The sequence below is a fragment of the Garra rufa genome, chromosome 20, assembly GCF_049309525.1.
Source record: "Garra rufa chromosome 20, GarRuf1.0, whole genome shotgun sequence".
NCBI classification, from domain to species: Eukaryota; Metazoa; Chordata; class Actinopteri; order Cypriniformes; family Cyprinidae; genus Garra; species Garra rufa.
The window spans coordinates 1,072,155-1,091,719 of record NC_133380.1 but is presented as its reverse complement, the minus strand read 5'-3'; the positions used below and the strand labels follow the sequence as shown (position 1 = coordinate 1,091,719).

General features: G+C 39.8%; 2 protein-coding genes across 3 annotated transcripts in view; both read left to right on the top strand.

Moving 5' to 3' along the window:
* filip1l (filamin A interacting protein 1-like) overlaps positions 1-11,346 on the top strand; it is a 33,071-nt gene extending 21,725 nt beyond the window's left edge. For both annotated transcript variants that reach the window (XM_073825599.1, XM_073825600.1), the window contains 2 exons: positions 1,821-4,611; positions 10,861-11,346. In XM_073825599.1, the coding sequence (XP_073681700.1) occupies positions 1,821-4,611; positions 10,861-11,022 (2,953 nt within the window). In that variant the 3' untranslated portion in view covers positions 11,023-11,346. The remainder of the gene's footprint in view (positions 1-1,820; positions 4,612-10,860) is intronic.
* Positions 11,347-11,615: 269 nt separating this feature from the next.
* Positions 11,616-19,072, top strand: LOC141294269 (uncharacterized). The gene is made up of 6 exons (XM_073826347.1): positions 11,616-11,859; positions 14,430-14,528; positions 14,607-14,707; positions 14,808-14,975; positions 16,364-16,590; positions 16,822-19,072. The coding sequence occupies exons 1-6, from the start codon at positions 11,793-11,795 to the stop codon at positions 16,931-16,933; spliced, it is 774 nt and encodes a 257-aa protein (XP_073682448.1). The 5' UTR covers positions 11,616-11,792; the 3' UTR covers positions 16,934-19,072.
* The last annotated feature ends 493 nt before the right edge of the window (positions 19,073-19,565 follow it).

Sequence of the window (19,565 nt, the reverse complement as noted above, 5' to 3'; positions counted from 1 at the left end):
TCGCAGGCTTTTCCAAGTCTGTATTAAACTTTTTTTCCATGGCGTAGAGTTTCCCTCAATTTTCTCTGTAAAAATCTGGGCTCTTGGGAGCGAGTCCAAGTCGATCAGGCGGTCCAAGGTTAAAACGGGGAAGGGAAGGAGCGTTGTCTTTAATGGACGCCTCCTGATTTCCTGAGCTGCTTTTAGGCCTTTGGATGCTCAGGCTGTTGCATTCTGATGAGCTCAAGATCCCTTTGGCTTTCGTTATGTTTTCTCATCAGCGCCGTGTCTTCGGATCGATCGCACAGTTGTCTGTGCGCTGTTCAATCCAGAATCTGTGGTTAAATGAGAGTCCCAGAGCAACTTTATTTACGTGATCACAGAAGACGTGTCATTTCCACCCGGGGGGCTGCTGGGAATCATGGGTTGTGTCTCAATTAACATATTTCGACTAGAGGAAAAGTATGCAGTTCAGTGGTGGGAAAGTACAGTAGGGCAGCATTAGGACTACCACGCCATAACATTTCATCTTGATTGATACCATTGTCTTGAACTGTTTGCGTTTGTGTCTAGCTAACATCATTACTTGCACTGGAAACAGTATAGTATCCAGGCACATTTGGCATAAGGTTTTCAGCGTGGTATTTTATTGTATATATATTTAACCATGCATATTGTTTAATGTTTCAACTGTGATGCAGTGATTGCATAAATCTATAATAGCGTTAAGAAATGTGAAAGCAAGGGTTTGCTAGTAGGATCTAACACATGCATCTTGGATGTATTTTTTGGCCCTGTGATGGCAGATAATGAGCTCACTACAGCATTTGTGTGCAATTAGCACAATAGTCTCATGCTTATACAGTTCAACTTTTGGCTTTCATTTTTCTCTGTTAATGGTGAACCACAAATGTTTAATGAAGTCACAATGCAGGAGGAACACCGCAGATATTTCCAGCATATGTAGTGAGGATGGTCGACTGACCGCTTTATGAACGCTGAGTTTGTAAACCAGTGCTGTAATCTCATAGAAGTCTTTAAAGAACACTCTGGTGCTTTGGTTCGTGTTCAGTCGAACACTGCACTGTGATTATTATAATACCGTATATTTAGATTTGACTTTCATTTATATTCTATCCTTGTCCTGTTATTTTAGTCTTTTAAATTTTTTTGATATATTTCCCTAACCCGATTTTCCATTACCTTTGAATGGCTGAAGCCACGTATGAGTGACACACACATGGAAGCATGTAGACACACTTCTGGATGAGGTGGTTTCATACGCCTCGTACCGCTGACATCATCCTTGTCCACTGCTGGTTAGGAGCCTCTGAAAGAGGTTTTGTTTACATAGCCAGTAATGGCCTTTGGAGGAGGGGGAATTCCTTAAAATATAAAACCACTGAAGGAAGGTGGTGGTGTTCATGGGTGTGGGGGGAAAGACAGAGGAACCCCCTTATTAAGAGACTTTTTCCATTTCCACTCTAATGTGCCTTCTGTAGTGCAGGTTGGCAGCGGCGTCCTGTAGTCAAAACACCCTCCACCGCTGGCGGCATTTGGGAGCGAGGAAACTCACGCCAGCCGCCGTGACCCCACTTTCTGCTTGACTTTGTACCTCTGGAACACACGCTGCCCCACTTTTAGCCTACGGGGTTTTAATTTCCTCTATATATCCTCATATGGCATGGACAAACATAGACATGAAGGTTCCCAGATGAATACCAGCTCAGTTAACTTTCACTTTAAGCCCTTTAATGTTTCTAAAGTTTACGTAAAGTTGAGGTTTGCACAAAAAATGTCTCTGATTAACAATATTTCCATATTTTCTTCTCTGTTTGCAGACTGAAACTTCTCATTGATCAAGAAAAGACACACCAGGAGAAAAAGGAAGACGAGAACAATAAGAAAGTCACAAATCTGAAGGACGAGCTGACCAAGCTAAAGTCCTTCGCCCTGCTAGTGGTCGATGAACAGCAGCGGCTCGCAGAGCAGCTCACCCAACAAACGACGAAGGTCCAAGAACTCCAAAATACTGCTGCTCAGGCCCAAGAGGAGCTGAGCTCCACCCAAACCCGGTTGCAAGAAGAGGAGAATAAAGTCCTTCGCTTGGAGGAGGAGTTACGCAACCAGGCCTGCCATTTCCACCAAGAGCAGGAAGCCATGACTGCCAAACTGACCAATGAAGATGCCCAGAGCAGACAGCTGCGGCAGAAGCTCTCCTCGCTGAGCCGGCAGTTAGATGAGCTGGAGGAAACCAACAAGACCCTGCACAGAGCAGAAGAGGAACTGCAGGAGCTACGGGATAAAATCAGCCGAGGGGAGTGTGGCAACTCCAGCCTAATGTCGGAGGTGGAGGAGCTGAGGAAACGAGTGCTCGAAATGGAGGGGAAGGATGAGGAGCTGATCAAGATGGAGGACATGTGCAGGGACCTCAACAGAAAGCTGGAGAAGGAGTCTGGCCAGAGCTGTGGCTTAAAAGCAGAGGTGGACAAGTTGAATCACAGAATCATGGAACTTGAAAAACTAGAAGATGCCTTTGGGAAGAGTAAGCAAGAGTGCAATTCACTGAAAAGCAACCTGGAGAAAGAGCGGACCATGACTAAACACATGTCCAACGAGCTAGATGTGCTGAGAGTCAGAATCAGAGAGCTCGAAGCTACCGAGACTCATTTGGAGAAGACGGAGCTGACGCTGAAAGAGGATCTGACAAAACTGAAAACACTGACCGTCATGCTGGTGGATGAGAGAAAAGCTATGGCCGAGAAGTTGAAGCTGATGGAGGACAAAGTGCAAAACAGCACTGGCAAACTGCAGGCGGAACAGGACAAAGTCAACACTGTTACTGAAAAACTGATCGAAGAGAGCAAGAAAGCTCTGCGGTCCAAGGCCGAACTGGAGGAGAAGATGTGCCTGGCCACCAGGGAGAGAGACGAGCTCAAAGCTAAGCTGAAAGCGGAAGAAGAGAAAAACGGCGACCTTCAGTCCAAAGTCAGCATGATGAAGAAGAGGCTTCAGTCGCTGGAAACAGTGGAAAGAGAATTACTGAGGAACAAATCCAAAGAGGAGCACATGAAGAGCCCAGCTCCTTACCGCTACCAACAAGAAGACAACAAAGTGAAAGATTTGACCCAGGAAGTGGAACGCCTCAGGAGGAAGTTAAAGGAGATGAAGGTGGTTGAGGGCGATCTTTTGAAGACCGAGGATGAGTTTGAAACCCTGGAAAAGAGATATTCCAACGAACAGGAACGAGCAAAAGCCCTGATGGAGGAGCTGGAGATGTCCAGAAAGGAACTGTCCAAGTACCAGCTGGCTGAGAAAGAGGAATCCAACCAAGAGCACATCCTGTACAAGCGCCTGAAAGAGGAAGAAGCCAAATCCAGCCATCTCACTAGAGAGGTGGAAGCCCTCAAAGAGAAGATCCACGAGTACATGGGCACAGAGGAGTCCATCTGCCGCTTGAAAACAGACCACACGACCCTACAGAGAAAACTCACCCAGCAGGAAGTCAGGAACAAAGAGCTGGCCAGAGAGATGGAGAGCCTTACGCGAGAACTCGAGAGATACCGGCGCTTCAGCAAGAGCCTGCGACCGGGCATGAACGGAAGGCGTTTCTCAGATCTCCAAGTCTCCACAAAAGAGGTGCAGACGGACGCAACAGACAGCCTGTCTCCAAATTACAAAAATCTGGAACGTGCCCTGGTCAACGGCAAGCTGTACGTGGAGAGCGATCCAGAGGACGAGGTTAATTACAACGAGATCAACCTCGCAAAATGCACTCCGTCGCTCATGAACAATGTCAACAATCTTAACAACAACATGAGAAGAGTCAGAGGCCCTTTTCTTAAGACCAGAGAAAGCCAGCATCCGTTAAATGGCAAGATACAACCGAGACAAAACGGTAATCACGTTCAACAGGGAGACGTGTTCCTCGCACACAGTCCTGGACAACCTCTTCACATCAAAGTGACCCCTGACCACGGGCACAACACAGCGACTCTCGAAATCACGAGCCCCACCTCAGAGAACGCCCAGTCCTATACAAGCACAGCGGTCATCCCGACAAGTGGTGCCCCTCCAAAACAGCGAATCACAATCCTCCAGAACTCAATCTCACCCACCAACAAGCCCAAGGGTTCTCCTCCTCCGGAGAGTCCTTGCAGCCCTAGCACACCCGATCGCTCCATGTCGCCGCTCACCATGGCGGCCTATTCGCAAACTCTATCTTCGGAGTCCTGCGGATCGGTGACCCCGGACCGAGCCATGTCGCCCATTCAGATCGTATCCGTTACCACCGGAAGCCCCGATCGGTCAGAGCCGGTGGAGCTCGTGGGAGGGCACACGGTGTTCCGCGTGAGTCCTGAAAGGCAGAACAGCTGGCAACTACAGAGGTCCAACAGCTCAGGTCCAAATGTCATTACCACTGACGACAACAAAATCCACATTCACTTAGGGAGCCCCTACATTCAAGCCGTAAACGCCACAGCTAAATCCATCCCCTATTACTCCCTCGGGCCAGAGCAACGGATTCCAGTGTTAACCAATGGCACTCCAGCCAAAGGCAACAATAAAATCACAAGCAGCATCGTGATCAAACCCACATCCAGTCCGATCTCACGACCCTCACAAATTACAGTAAGTAATATCTGTGACTGACCCGAACTGACCAGTGTTTGATTAGTGACTGTAGAACAGTGTGTCCCCCTCCCCGATCTCCTCAACCGTCGACCACCGTGATCCACCGCTTCTCCACACCCTCAGATCCGTTGTCCTTGACTGCAGTAGCGGCTAACAAGTGCAACTGTAGTTTCTTTTGTTGGTTTGATTTGTTTGTTTCTGTTTGATTAATAACGAGATGTTTACGTGCATGATATGTAAAACCACACATAACGAGATCACGAGCACTTGTGCTTTTTCACTTCACTTTGAGGTTAAGTGCACTTACTGTTTTTGCTAGACAGCAAATGATCCTGTACCATTAAAGTTCACTGATTGATGTACAATTGCAATTTTGGTTTATTTTTCATTTTCCACTCATTTTATGTTGGGTTTATGTTTAATAATCAAACTGAGATTGTTAACAATAGCTAACTTTTAGGTAGCTGACGCATTTGGATGATCATTTTGCATGATTTCATTTTGTTGCTTTTAATGGAAACCACTAATGAGACCAAGGTAAATTAACGGATTCAGCTCAGTGTATTCATCAGGTAAGAAGAGGTTGAGAACACGTCTGCATGAGTTCAATTCATTGTCTGAAGTCATCGTTACTGGCCCGGTCCAAAACAGAACCATCATCCGCTCTCACTGAGAGAATCTACAGTCTTCTCTAATGATATCATGGAAAACCTCAGCGTCTGCATGGCCGTTCATTGCTGCATGAGATTTGACTCCAAAGAAAAACAACATTAAAGCTCTGCGGTGTGTAGAAAGTTAAAGCATTAACTGGAAGAGTTTGCATGCACTGGTCAAAACAAGTTTTGATGACGAGTTTCTTGGCAGACTGAATGGCTGTAGTCAGACATACATGAGGTCAGTAACCTTACAGCACGCTACAGACGTGTTCTTCGTAACGAGTCGGCTCTCTCACACACATGTGGAAACGCAGCACTCGTGTAGATGGACTATATCAAGCGTTAAATTGATTCAGGCTGGAATCTGCGCCGTCTGGAGTGTGTATCCTCTGGTCGTCTGGCTAAACAAACTGCCGTTCGCGAAGGGCTCGGGAACAGCTGTGATTATGAAGCGAGACGATGTCTCATCAGCGCTGTTAGTGAATCACACTCAAACACACACGCACTCGTTTACTTTGAATCGATGTGCCAGAGATGACGCGAACCTCGTTACCGAGAAACACTAATGACACGCGGTGCCATCGTTTTCACATTAGAAGTGCTTTCATGCGATTTGATGATGGCTGATAGTACACAGACATAACCAGACACACACCATTACTCTTTGAAACAAGTTCAACCAGAGCAGGCTCTGCAAAAAGTCTTCAAACCCTAAACAAACTTAGGCTAGTTACGGCTTTCGTAAATGAGTTTACTTGCTAAAGAATCTCAGAAGTTGCAGCATGCACGAAGGCGAGTGTTAAACAATAAAAAAGTTCCTGCGAGTTCCCTCAACAGAACACGATTGTTTGGAGGCGTTTCTCTCAGCGGCTCTCTAAAGCCCAAACAAAAGCCTTGTTTAGTTTCCATGGGGACAGCAGCTGCTCGTCTCCGGCGCAGGAAGCTCCTGCTCGCACGACGCTTTTAATTAGCGGTCATTGTGTGCATCTACATGCCCTCTGACTCCAGCCGCGCGGGTTTCTGCCGCGGTACCCGAGCCCAGAGCACAACGTGACCCACATTAGAACATTTTTCATGTGTGACGTAAACCTGCAGCCAGTTGGTTTGGTTTTGGAGCTCATTTAGAAACTTCTGTGCAGACTTCTGAATGCTGAAAAACATCTCCGAATGCACTGCAGAAGTCACTGGATCGATTCTGCAGGAATGGATCTTAGAATAGAACTGGCCCAGCTGACGGGGAATGTTCTCTAAGAGTTATAATCAGTGTTGGCCATAACTAGTTACTAAGTCATTTAATCACTTTTCCCTTGAAAAAAAAAAAGTAAAATCTTTTTCTGTAATTTGATTACAGTTAATACCTATGTAATTGAACTTAATGTGGTGTATAGACTGTACACTGCAAAAAATGATTTTCTTACTTAGTATTTTTGTCGTTTTCTAATATAAATATCTAAAAATTCTTGAATCAGGATGCATTTACTTGACAAGTAAAATGACTTAATATATTTTGTCCTGTTTTCTGAAAAAAAAAAAAAAAAAATTACAATTTGATTAGTTTTTGCTTAAAGCAAGCAAAAATATCTGCCAAAGGGGTAAGACAACAAGCTAAACAAGATTATTTTTCTTGCCCCATTGGCAGATATTTTTGCTTGTTTTAAGCAAAAATGAACAAAATTTTGATTATTTATTCAGAAAACTAGACATATTATCTTAAGTCATTTTACTTGTCATATAAATGCATCTTGATTCAAGAAGTTTTAGATATTTATACTAGAAAAAAATACAAAAATAGTAAGAAACACTGCAAAAAATGTTTTTCTTACTTAGATTTTTTGTCTTGTTTCCAGCCAAAATATCTAAAAATTCTTAAATCAAGAAGGATTTTTTAGACAAGTAAAAATTAGTTTCTTGTTTTCAGAAAAAACAAGTCAAAATGAAGTGGGGTAAGCAAAAAACTTTCAAATTTCAAACAGAAAACAAGATTATGCACTTAATTTTGACTTGTTTTTTCTGAAAACAAAAAAATATTTTTATATGTCTAGAAAATCCTCCTTGATTTAAGATTTTTTTAGATATTTTGGCTGGAAACAAGACAAAACAAATCCTAAAAAAAAAAAAAAAACTAAGAAAATCCTTTTTTGCGGTGTGAGTTATGGAATGTTTTTCTGAAACAATTTGGTTGCACGTTCATCCAAGATGGTTTAGTGCCCAGCCCTGTTCCTGGAGATCTACCATCCTACAAAGTTCAGCTCCAACCCTAATCAAACACACCTGAACCAGCTGATTCATCTCTTAGGTAGCGCTTGATAATTACAGACAGCTGTGTTGGAGCAGGGCTGGAACTAACGTCTGCAGGTGGGTAGATCTCCAGGAACAGGGTTGGGCAGCCCTTGGTTTAGAAAATATTTAAAACTAACGTTTTTATAATGTTTGCAAAATGTAACATTACTCTTGATGTTGTAACAACCAAAAACATTTTAAACCATTAGTTCAGAGAACATTCAGAGATGTAGTTTTCGTAACTAAATGAGAACGTTAGCCAAACGTTCTTGTAACGTTTAGTTGTTACCTGTGGAGAAATGCATTTGCAGATGTGCAGCAGAGGGAGGCTGACATGCTTTCTAAACTCTCCTGCGCTGACATCAGTCTCTGGCAGAGCGTTTGTGCTGTTTGTGCAGGAATAAGATCCGTCACACAGAAACACTCGTCTGTCTGAAATAAACCTGTCTCTCTCTCTAACTGTTTCAAACAAACATCTCACATCGAAATGTTTCTCAAACACATTCATCATTCTGCCTCCAGACTCGTGTCAGAGTTTCTCAGCTGGAACCAACTGGATTGTTCTACAGAGGCATGAAAAACAGACCATTTTTTGAGGCCTTCTTGATTATGTTCTTCTAAGGCTGAGATGTGCATGTTGGTGCAAGAGCATGTCCTTATGGACTAGATGCCTGTTCTGTGTGAGAGAGCGCCATCTTGTGGTCATTTTAGCACCTTACAGATCTGTCAAAACCAGTTGTGTTGGGGTCAGTTTAACTTTGTTTGAAAAAGCAAAAGTTTTTATTTAGTCTTGAAATTTGGTGAATATTTCTCAGTTGGGGTAATAAATATACATGCAACATTTTCAACACATAGATGTGTTTTGGAAAGATTGAACTTGACTTTCACTTATGGGTTTTGTGTTGCTGGTCAAATTGACTCTCATGACTCTCAATTTGACAAAAACCAGTGTTGGGAAAAGTTACTTTTAAAAGTAACACATTACAATATTGAGTTACTCCCTAAAAAAGTAACTAATTTCGTTACTTAGGTACTTTTTATGGAAAGTAATGCGTTACGTTACTTTTGCGTTACTTTTTCAATCTGGGCAGGGCTTGTTTGTTTGTTTTTAATATAGAAAGTTTTATTTTGGTCAAATGTAAAAGCTTTTTACACCAAAAGCCTCAGGTTTAGAGAAAAGTAAATTGACGTCTGTACAGTAGACCACAGAAGAACAAATGTCAACTCTTTAGCAATTAAAAAAAGACAAACAAATGTTAGATTATCGTGAGTAATTTCTGCTTATTAGTATGGATGAATTGGATCATCGAAGGTTAATAAAATGGGTTTAAGTACATAAAGGATATTTGTATTATTTAACATATTTAATTATCGCAGGTTTGTGTTGAATTTCAGTGTTTTTATTCATTTTGAAGAACACTGTATCTGTTTTTTTAGAGAGGGAGATGAATTAATGCATGTTCACATTTATTCTAGAACTAAAGCAACATCTTACAATTTCTCAGCTTTTAATCAATAAATGATACAAATTTTCAGGTTTCTTTGATGAATAGAAAGTTTAGAAGAATAAGATTTGTCTGAAATAGAAATCTTTTGTTACATTATAAATGTCTTTTGATCAATTTAAAGCATCATTGATAAATAAAAGTATTAATTTCTATCATTTCTTTCCCAAATGTTACAAAAGCTTTTTATTTCAGATAAATGTTGATTTTTGGATCTTTCTATTCATCAAAGAACCCTGAAAAAATGTACTCAACTGTTTTAAATATTGATAATATTTTTAAAATATTGATATGATTTCTGAAGGATCATGTGACACTGAAGACTGGCGTAATGATGCTGAAAATTCAGCTTTGATCACAGAAAATAAATTAGATTTTAAAATATATTCAAATAGAAAGCAGTTATCTTAAAAAGTAAAAATATTTCAAAATGTTACTGTTTTTGCTGTACTTAGAATCAAATAAATGCAGGCTTGGCGAGGCTTTAAAAACATTACCAGTCAAACGGTTTTCAAAAGTTAGATTTGTAGTGTATTTGTCATCTTATATAGCAAAACACATAGGTATACATAGCGTATTTTACAAAATGGGTGGCATTTTGTATCCTTCATATGCATATGTAAAAACAAAACATAGACAGTGGTTGGACAAAATAATAGTGTACTGAACTGTTTTCTAGTATAAATATCTAAACATTCTTGAATCAAGATGCCTTTACCTGACAAGTCAAATGACTTAAGATATTTTGTCCTGTTTTCCAAAAAGAAATGATCAAAATCTTGTTTTTGCTTAAAGCAAGCAAACTATCTGCCAGTGGGGTGAGAAAAATAATCCTAATTCAAAAGCTAAACAAGATTATTTTTCTTGCCCCATTGGCAGATTTTTTTTGCTTGTTTTAAGCAAAAATTAACTAAATTTAGATTATTTATTCAGAAAACTAGACACAATATCATCAAGTCATTTTACTTGTCAGGTAAATGCATCTTGATTGAAGAATTTGTAGATATTTATTCTAGAAAACAAGACAAAAATACTAAGGAAGAAAATTATTTTTTTATCTAGTTGAGTTTTACAGTCCAAAAAAATCTGTCCGAGGTCATTTTTAGATGTTGGGTTTTATTGTAAAAGAAGCGTAAGAACCCCGTTTTAACCTTGCAATGGTTTGAGAAAAAGACAACAAAAGGTACGAGAAGTACAAATATTTAAGTAGTCATGATAAAAGAAAGGCATTTTTTACAACTATTTTGTCTTTTGTTTCTGTTTTTCCATGAGTCCTTAGTGCTTTTCTTAGTGTCGTATTTTGTCAAGTTGCATGGAAACCGATGTGAGACAGTTTGACCCCAAACACAAAAGACTAACAGAAGGGTTAATCTACACTGCAAAAGATGATTTTCTTACTTAGTGATTTAGTCTTGTTTTCTAGTATAAATATCTAAACATTCTTGAATCAAGATGCATTTACCTGACAAGTCAAATGACTAACATATGTCTTGTTTTCTAAAAAAATAAATTCTAAATCGTGTTCGTTTTTTGCTTAAAACAAACAAAAATATCTGCCAATGGGGCGAGAAAAATAATCTTGTTTAGCCTTTGAATTAAGATTATTTTTCTTACCCCATTGGCAGATATTTTTGTTTGTTTTATTTTACTTGTCAAGTAAATTCATCTTGATTCAAGAGTTTTTAGATATTTATACTAGAAAACAAGACAAAAGTACATTTTCTGCAGTGCATATAAAAGCTCATCTGATTTCCAGGACTCTGTGATGTTCAGCTGATGTCTGTGTTTGTCTTCGGCTCTGACAGATGCCTCTGGAATCATTCCGGCGTTCTGGACCGACCAGGATTCCCAAACCCAAAGGTTGCAGTGCAGCCAAAGGATCAAACAGCGGCGTCCAAACCCCACTGAACTCTGGGAAATGTGTGTCTAACAACCTGAACATGATGAACCAGCCAGCCAAGTCCTGAGTGACGCGTCCACAGCGGTTTGACCCCGAGCAAAGACACTTTTGTTTATTGTGTTTCTTTTTAATTCACTTTTGGTGCTGTAATGAGACTCTACAGACTATATTCTAAACTACAAGACACTGTGATGAAAACTCATCCGACCATGGCTCATCTTTCACTTTATGGTGCTGAACGGCTCTTTCTTTTTTCTTTTGACAAAAACTAAATATTGCACTCATTAAATTGGTAGTAAACGCTGTTATGGTTTGGATTCCTAATGTAGAGCTTGTCTTATTCAGTATTTTTGATGTATCTGGATGTTAATAAAAGACTTTTTATATCTTGCACAGCAGTTTAAATGCATTTATTGATAATGATTAGATTAGCACAAAGGTGATGAATTTAAACTCAAACTGAAGGTTTAAACTCACAGTTTAGTCGATCCTGAGCTTTTACGTCACAGCACTGACGTCTAACCAATCAGAATTACGCCTCACACAATTGAACCAATCAGAGCGCATGAATCGAAGCCCCGCCCGCGCGGTAAATGCTGTGGGCGGGATCTGGCGGAATGAATGAGTGTTGAGCGCGCGCTCTCGGCGCCAAACAGAAACTTTCCTCAGTTCTTTATCAGTGTTTATTGATTGATTTCATTAATGTTCGTTAGTATTTTTGTGTCTTTAGCGTTCATCACTATTTTAAGTCGTGATCCCGAGTGGTATTTTAGTTTTATGTTTAAAAACTGAGGCGTTATCGCGCGATTCCTGCTGGAAGAGAAGAAAGAGTTTAAAATGGCAGATGAGTCTGATCAGAGATCAGTGTTAATGGAGATCCCAGAACCACAGGCCAAAATCACAGGTGAGAACAACAACAACAACATCATTATTATAAATCATAGTTCAAGAATGAATAATTCAGGCCCAAAAACCCAGAAGAAATATGATCCAGTTTATGAGAGTCCAGCTGTTGTGATCTCAGTGCAGAAATTATTACATAATGTTGATGATATTTTTCAGATCATGATGTTACACTGCAAACAATGATTTTATTACTTAGATTTTTTGTCTTGTTTCCAGCCAAAATATCTACAATTCTTAAATCAGGAAGGATTTTCTAGACGAGTAAAAATTATTGCCTTGTTTTTAGTAGTTTTTGCTTAAAACAAGCAAAATAATCTGCCAATGGGGTAAGAAAAAAAAATCTTATTTCAAGCAGACAGCTAGATTATTTTTCTTACCCCAATCCAAAACCCTTCCTGATTCAAGAATTTTTAGATATTTTGGCTGGAAACAAGACAAATCTAAGTAAGAAAAGCAGTTTTTGCAGTCTAGATAGTTTGTTAACAGTTAGGGAAGTCAAAATAATCTTACAAATCATTTTAGAGTCAATAAAGTCAAGTCGTGTTTATTTCTGTAGTGCTTTATACAAATACAGATTGTTTCACTGCAACAAATGTTTTTCTTACTTAGATTTTTTTTGTCTTGTTTCCAGCCAAAATATCTAAAAATTCTTAAATCAAGGATTTTCTAGACAAGTAAAACTTTTTGTTGCAGTGTTCAAAGCCGCTTCACATAAAAACAAACAGGAAAATAACAAAAACGATGCAAACTTCATCATATTTTAGGGTAAATTTGGATTCTGCTGGAAAGCAGCTCTGAAAATACAACCGTGTCATTATTTAGTTCAGTTCTATAAATTGATTTATAATGATTGTTTCCAGTTCTCTTTCTGAGTCTGATCTCCATTAAATGATTTTTAATAATTCTTATTCTTAGTCTTTACAAACAACAATAACAAACAGAGAAAAACTCTCGGATATCAAGCCGCAACTTCTGTTTACAGACATAAAGATGATGATTGTCTTTAAAGGATTAGTTCACTTCCAGAATCATTTACAGATCATTTAGATCCAAGATGTTCATGTCTTTCTTTCTTCAGTCGTCAATAAATAGTTTTTTGAGGAAAACATTTCAGGATTTCTCTCCATATAGTGGACTTCTATGGTGCCCTGAGTTTGAACTTCCAAAATGCAGATTAAATGACTCTAAACGATCCCAGCCGAGGAAGAATAGTCTTATCTAGCGAAACAATCGGTTATTTTCTTAAATAAATTAATATTTCTACACTTTTTAACCACAAATGCTCATCCTAACTTCAAGACAGTTAGGGTATGTCTCAAAACTCCCATCTCATTTTCTCCCCCAACTTCAAAACCGTCCTACATCGCTACATTTTTTTTTTTTTTTTGCAAAGGGCGTTTGATCTTCTTTGCACGTTCACTTTGTAAACACTGGGCCTGTTCTTCTGCAGCGATGGAGGACGATCTTGAAGTTGGAGGAGAAAATGAGATGGGAGTTTTTAGATATACCCTAACTGTCTAGAACCGGAATACACAGAGCTAGACAAGACCAGCATTTAAGGTTAAAAATAGGGCTGGGTAAAAAAATATCAATTCTCCGATTTGAATCGATCTTCAGTTTAACGCAACGATATCGATTCAGGAAATCCCCGAATCGATTCTTAATGCGCGTGCTTCACCTAAGAGGATATGAATATTCACCTCTCTTCCTGAAGGTGTCACCATCAGCTGCTTTTTTTGCAGAAAAATCTGGTGATCAAAAATGATTAGGCTGTAGTTAAGAACTGTTAGTTTTATGGACAGTTAGAATGTTTTGTATACGCAGACAAGGGCTTTATGATGGGTCTGTTTTGAATTTAGAAAAAAAATTTATTTCTTAAACATGTTTGAAGATCTTAATAGATTTTACTTTTGCACATTTACAGTCTTTTAATTTTTTTACAGTAATGTGCATTTTGCAGTTTGTTTACATGGTGTACAATGGATGCACATATTTATGACTTCTTGTTACAGTGTTCATTTAAATTAAAGTTGTTTAGAATAAACCCATGTCTGCAAAACTAACATTTTAAATGAAATATCGATATTGAATCGAATCGAGTCGAAATTGAATCGAAACCATAAAAATAAGAATCGAATCGAATCGCCGAATTGGTCACAATACCCAGCCCTAGTTAAAAAGTATCTAAATTGTCCGTTTTTTTAAGAAAATAACCAATCGTTTTGCTAGATAAGACCCTTCTTCCTCGGCTGGGATCGTTTAGAGTCATTTGAAGCTGCATTTAAACTGCATTTGGAAGTTCAAACTCAGGGCACCATAGAAGTCCACTATATGGAGAAAAATCCTGAAATGTTTTCCTCAACATAATTTCTCTACGACTGAAGAAACAACGACATGAACATCTTGGATGACAAAGGGGTTGAGTACATTATCTCTACATTTTTGTTCTGAAAGTGAAGTAGTCCTTTAATGTCTTTCATAGTTTCAACACGTCTAAAGGCCTTAACTTCATCAAAAGATTTTAAATCACATGCAGAATCCTTCATAAGTCCGCTTTTCTCTTACAAGTTCGTCTGAGAAGATCCTACATGGATATCTTGTGTTCCCGTCTGTCTGTGGGTGCGAGGCGTGGGACGCACGGCTGCGGTGTGAGACGTGGACACGCGTGTGAGTAACCGTATGATCCGTGTGTTTGTGTGTGTATGACGTCAGCGCTCACAAACACTCTCCTGTCTGTCACCATAGTGGACGCAGGTTCAGGGAGACGCCGGACCAGAGACGGTCTGGACGCGTGTGAGACGTCCGTCTCCAAACAGCTGCTCGACAGTCTTCTGTTCGCTGAGCAGGTGAGATCACACCTGTGTGTGTCCAGGACGTGCGCTAGTTCCGCTAGTGTCGTCTGATCCTGCCGTTTGCTGTTGTTGAAGTGTCTCTTCACGCTCTCAGTCCGTTCAGATGGCGTCCGGATCGCTGGCGTCTGACCTCAAGCTCTTACTGGAGGATCTGCATCAGAAGAAGACCAGCGTCTACAGATCCATCCCGTACTCACGCCTCGCCTCCAACCGGGACGCCCACTGCTACAGGAAAGCCCGTCCACACCTGATGGCCTTCAAGGTGAGCACAAATCACTACTGCAATTACAATCATTACAATACATTTTTTTAAAAATGCTTTTCTAGCTTAGATTTTTGTCTTGTTTCCAGACAGAATATCTAAAAATTCTTAAATCAAGAAGGATTTTCTAGATGAGTAAAAATGATTGTCATGTATTCAGAAAAAAAAAGTCAAAATTAAGTGAGTTTTTGCTTAAAACAAGCAAAATAATCTGCCAATGGGGAAAGAAAAATAATCTTGTTTTGTCTGTTTGAAATAAGATTTTTTTCATTGGCAGATTATTTTGTTTGTTCTAAGCAAAAACTCACTTAATTTTGACTTGTTTTTTTTTCTGAAAACAAGAAAATGATTTTTACTCATCTAGAAATTCCTTCTTGATTTAAGAATTTTTTTTTAGATATTTTGGCTGGAAACAAGATAAATCTAAGCTAGAAAAGCATTTTTTTGCAGTGTACACTGCTGGGCAAAGATTGGAATCAGTAAGATTTTCTAATGTTTTTTCAATAAGTTGCTGCCCAATATTTTTGTGGAAACAGTCATGTTTTGTTTTTCAGGATTTACAGATGAATAGAAAGTTCAGAAGAACAGCATTTATTTGAACATTATACACTTCTATACTGTCCCTTTTGAACAATTTACTGCATCCTTTCTGTAACTTTTAAATATATTATGTATGACAGTTTCCACAAAAATAATTGAACTGTTTTTAACATTGATAATCGGAAATGTTTCTTAAGCAACAAATCAGCACATTAGAAAAATTTCTAGAGAATTAGAAATTAGCGGATCATGTGACCTGAAGACCGCAGCAATGATTCTGAAAATTCAGCTTTGATCACCGCAATCAACTGCATTTGAACAGATATTCACATAAAAAACAGCTATTTAAATGAATAATATTTCACATTTTTTACTATGTTGATTTGATCATGTAAATACAGCCTTGGTGAACAGAAGAGAAATTTTGCTTCTTTAAAAAAACATTAAAAATTGTAGTTATTCCGAGTGAATCAGTTTCTGTGCGCTATAGCTCATCGGTTGCACTGGAGGTAAAGTAGAAAGAAATTTAATTGACATTCATGCATTTGTTGATGCCTTTAGCCGAGCGAGATTTGTTTGGCATAATTTCAGTTCATGCATTTCCTAGGAATCAAACCCATGTCTTTGGCTCTGCTCTATTATCAGATTTTACAGTCTGAACTGGTTTTCAAAATGACAACACATGTGATGTCCACACACTTATGTGTAAGGTTGCTTTGACACAACTTGTGTTGTAAAAAGCGCTGTATAAATAATCTTGACTTGACAATTATTGTAATTAATAAATAATCTCTCATTTACATGTTCACTCAGTTGAGTGTTTTCACTGCATGTCTGTGTTTGTGCAGCGCTCGTGTCAGGACGGAGGCCGTTTGCTCCTACAGAATGCTGAGTGGGAGAAGCTGCTGGAGTTCGTTCAGACGGCGTGTCGGTACACCAGTGAACTCCCGCAGTGGGAGACCAGCACCCATAATGCACTGCGAGAACACTGCTACAACACGCTAGCGGCGTTCTGTACCGCGGCGCTGCAGAAACTCAGACCCGCCGCACGCAGAGCCCGAGAACTACTGCGCAGGTTAGTGAAACACACACATGTGAGCTTTACAACAAATACACTGAAAACTTATGAAGAAAACACATGATTTCTGATTCACGGATGGAGCTTGATTACTGCAAACTGAACGAGCTGCAGATCGAGATTCACTTTGAAAAACTGTTTGGGTTTTATTTTGATGAATCGCGCAGCCCTCTGCTATCGTCAGTCGGCTTTCACTCATTCTGAGTCTCGTGTTTTTGTTGTTCGTAGGTTCAAAATGGCTCCAGTGTCGAGGCGAGCGATCAGCCCGTGTTTAGAGGAGCTGGAGAAGATTGTGCAGGAATATCAGAGCGGAGAATCACCAACACAGATCCACCCCTGAGTCCTGCGTTCAGACGAGTGACATCACTGAGATCTTCTCATCTCAACACTCTGACTCCATCAGGACATGTGACCCGGCCTTCAAAGCACATGGCCCGTCTGTAAGAACATGTGACCTGCCCATCAGATAAATGTGACCTACCAATAGGTGTGTTCGACTTGACGCAGATCGATCAAATTCTGACTTGAAGCAGTGCATGCCGGTTAGAAATTGTCCAACTTGAGACAGCGCCGACGAGAACATGTGACCTACTCATCATAGCACATGGCCCGCCCTTCAGGACATGTGACCTAACCATCGAAGCACATGGCCAGCCTGTAAGAACATGTGACATGACCACTGGTACATGTGACCTGCCCATCAGAAAAATGTGATCTACCTGTCAGAACATGTGACCTACTCATTAAAGTGCCCCTATTATGTCATGTTAAAGGTAGTTAATATTGTTGTAATAGTCTCTTAAAACAGGTTTACATGTATGCAAGTTCAAAAAACACTTCAGTTTTCTCAAAAATTAGATTTAATTTTACCCCGTTTCTAAATGATTCCTAAACGACTCGTGTGAAGCAGTTCGAAGAATCAGTCTCTCTAAACCCCTCCTTTCAGTGAGCCCTCACTGCTGTGATTGGTCAGATGGTGCAGTCCTTCATGATTGGTCTACCGCTTCAGCGCAAAACGAAACGCCCATTGGCATAACTGAATGACAGCTGTGGAGACCTGTTAATGCATAGAAAAGATAGCCTCGATTTTACCCTATCAATTCGAGCCGGAGTCTGACGATGAAACGGTTGAAGTGGCACATCGACAAGAAACTGTTTTGCAAGCACGACTGGAGCAGGACGTTTCTCAGTGGGTGTCATATTATAACTGTGGACAGTGCTTGCAATTTGCTTTTGTAAGCGAACCGGGCACACCTCTACGTTGTGAACTTCAACACTGTAACGTACAACCCATAACACTGCGTTAAGCCATCGTTTATCATTATCATTACTTAAACTAATAAGGCAGACAGACAGTCAAGCTGCATCAATCACAATTTTTAGACTACATTGCACTCACAGCTGAACAACAGAACTACAGAAACAAGTTAGCCGCTTACCAAGACATGTGCGGGGTTGTTACACACCATAACGTACACAAAGACGTATTTTGAACGATCGCTAGAAAATACAATCATCAATTATTAATCATACTTACAGGTAGAAGTTCAGAGGAGCAAGCCGGTCCAAATAAACTGGGCACTGATCCATTTTTTAAAACCAAGCGTTTGGTGAATCTCGCGTTGTAACGTTACTCCCCAAGATTGGAAAAACAGTCATCAGTAAAATGACGCGAACACAACACAAGATTGGCATTGGACTGCTGAGGTGTTGTTGAAAAAATTAATGTTAACCACTCATTCTTGGTAGCTTCATCTTTCGGAAGGGCATATAAAACAAATTCACTCTCACAGCGCAGGGCGTCTTCTTGACATGATGTAACGTTAATCCACGTGAAAATGGTAGGCCTACTGTTTGTGGGCGAGCAAGTTGTTCGCGAAATTGAACGTGGGCGGACATTACGCAAATGTGTAGCTCGTGACGTGTGGCCGTTACAGAAAAAAGATTCGAATTGCTGACGACTCGTTTAGGCGAATGTGAGCCGACTCTTTTTTTTGTTAGACAAAAACTTCATTTATAGTGCACTGTCGGCGTCACAACTTTGCAGATAGTTTATGTTCACATACAGCTACATGACACACTACATGAAATATCATATTTGAAAAGGCATAATAGGGGCACTTTAAAGGACATGGCATGCCCATCAGGACATGTGACCTAACCATCGAAGAACATGGCCAGCCTGTAAGAACATGTGACCTACCCATCAGAACATGTGACCTAACCATCAAAGCACATGGCCCGCCCATCAGGACATGTGACCTACCCATTGGGCCATATCTGCCTTACATTAGGGAAGAAAGGACACTAATTCCTTGCTATGGCTGAACTGAATACTTGAATTCTTTTTTATTTTTGTGCTGTATTCAGCAGTTGTAAATATGTTTGTATGTGAATGTGAGTCTTGTCTGTCAGTGCTGCACTTTTTAATGTCTCCGTCTGTCATAGATTGTAATAAATGCATTTGTTTTTTCTTGAAGGAATGTCCAGCTTCTCTTGTTGTGTGTCGTTGATTAGAGTTGACCGTGAGTCCAGCTCGTCCGTCAGTGCGTCGAATCAAGTATGGAGGAAGTGGATGTGCTTCTAATGAGGTGGAGAAGGTAATGAGCTCTTCTTGAGGTGTTTTCCTGCTGTTCTCAGATCAGTCACACGGTGGCAGTCATCTCACATTCACTGCTGGGAAAACTGCAAACATTTAGAAGTTATAACTTAAGAAATATTTTAGTGCTATTTTTGTATCAATGAGATACAGTTAGACATTTTTTGTATTTTGAGTTTTTTTATTTTCTGTTTAAATCTTAAATTTTGGTAGCATTTTGTCATTTTTATCCGTTTTTTTAAATCATATCTCGGGTATGATTTTTTTCTTTTATTTCAGTTTTAGATATTTCAAGGTGAAAATGAAAATGAGAATAGCTGCCTTGGGGGAAAAAACTTAATGAGTTTAAGTTTTATTTTATTTAGTTTCAGTT

Coding starts and splice junctions, on each gene's coding strand:
- LOC141294269 (XM_073826347.1), top strand. CDS start 11,793: ATGGCAGATGAGTCTGATCAGAGATCAGTGTTAATGGAGATCCCAGAA. Junction 14,529..14,606: donor TGTGAGACGTGGACACGCGT/GTGAGTAACCGT, acceptor CTGTCACCATAG/TGGACGCAGGTTCAGGGAGA. Junction 14,708..14,807: donor GTCTTCTGTTCGCTGAGCAG/GTGAGATCACAC, acceptor TCACGCTCTCAG/TCCGTTCAGATGGCGTCCGG.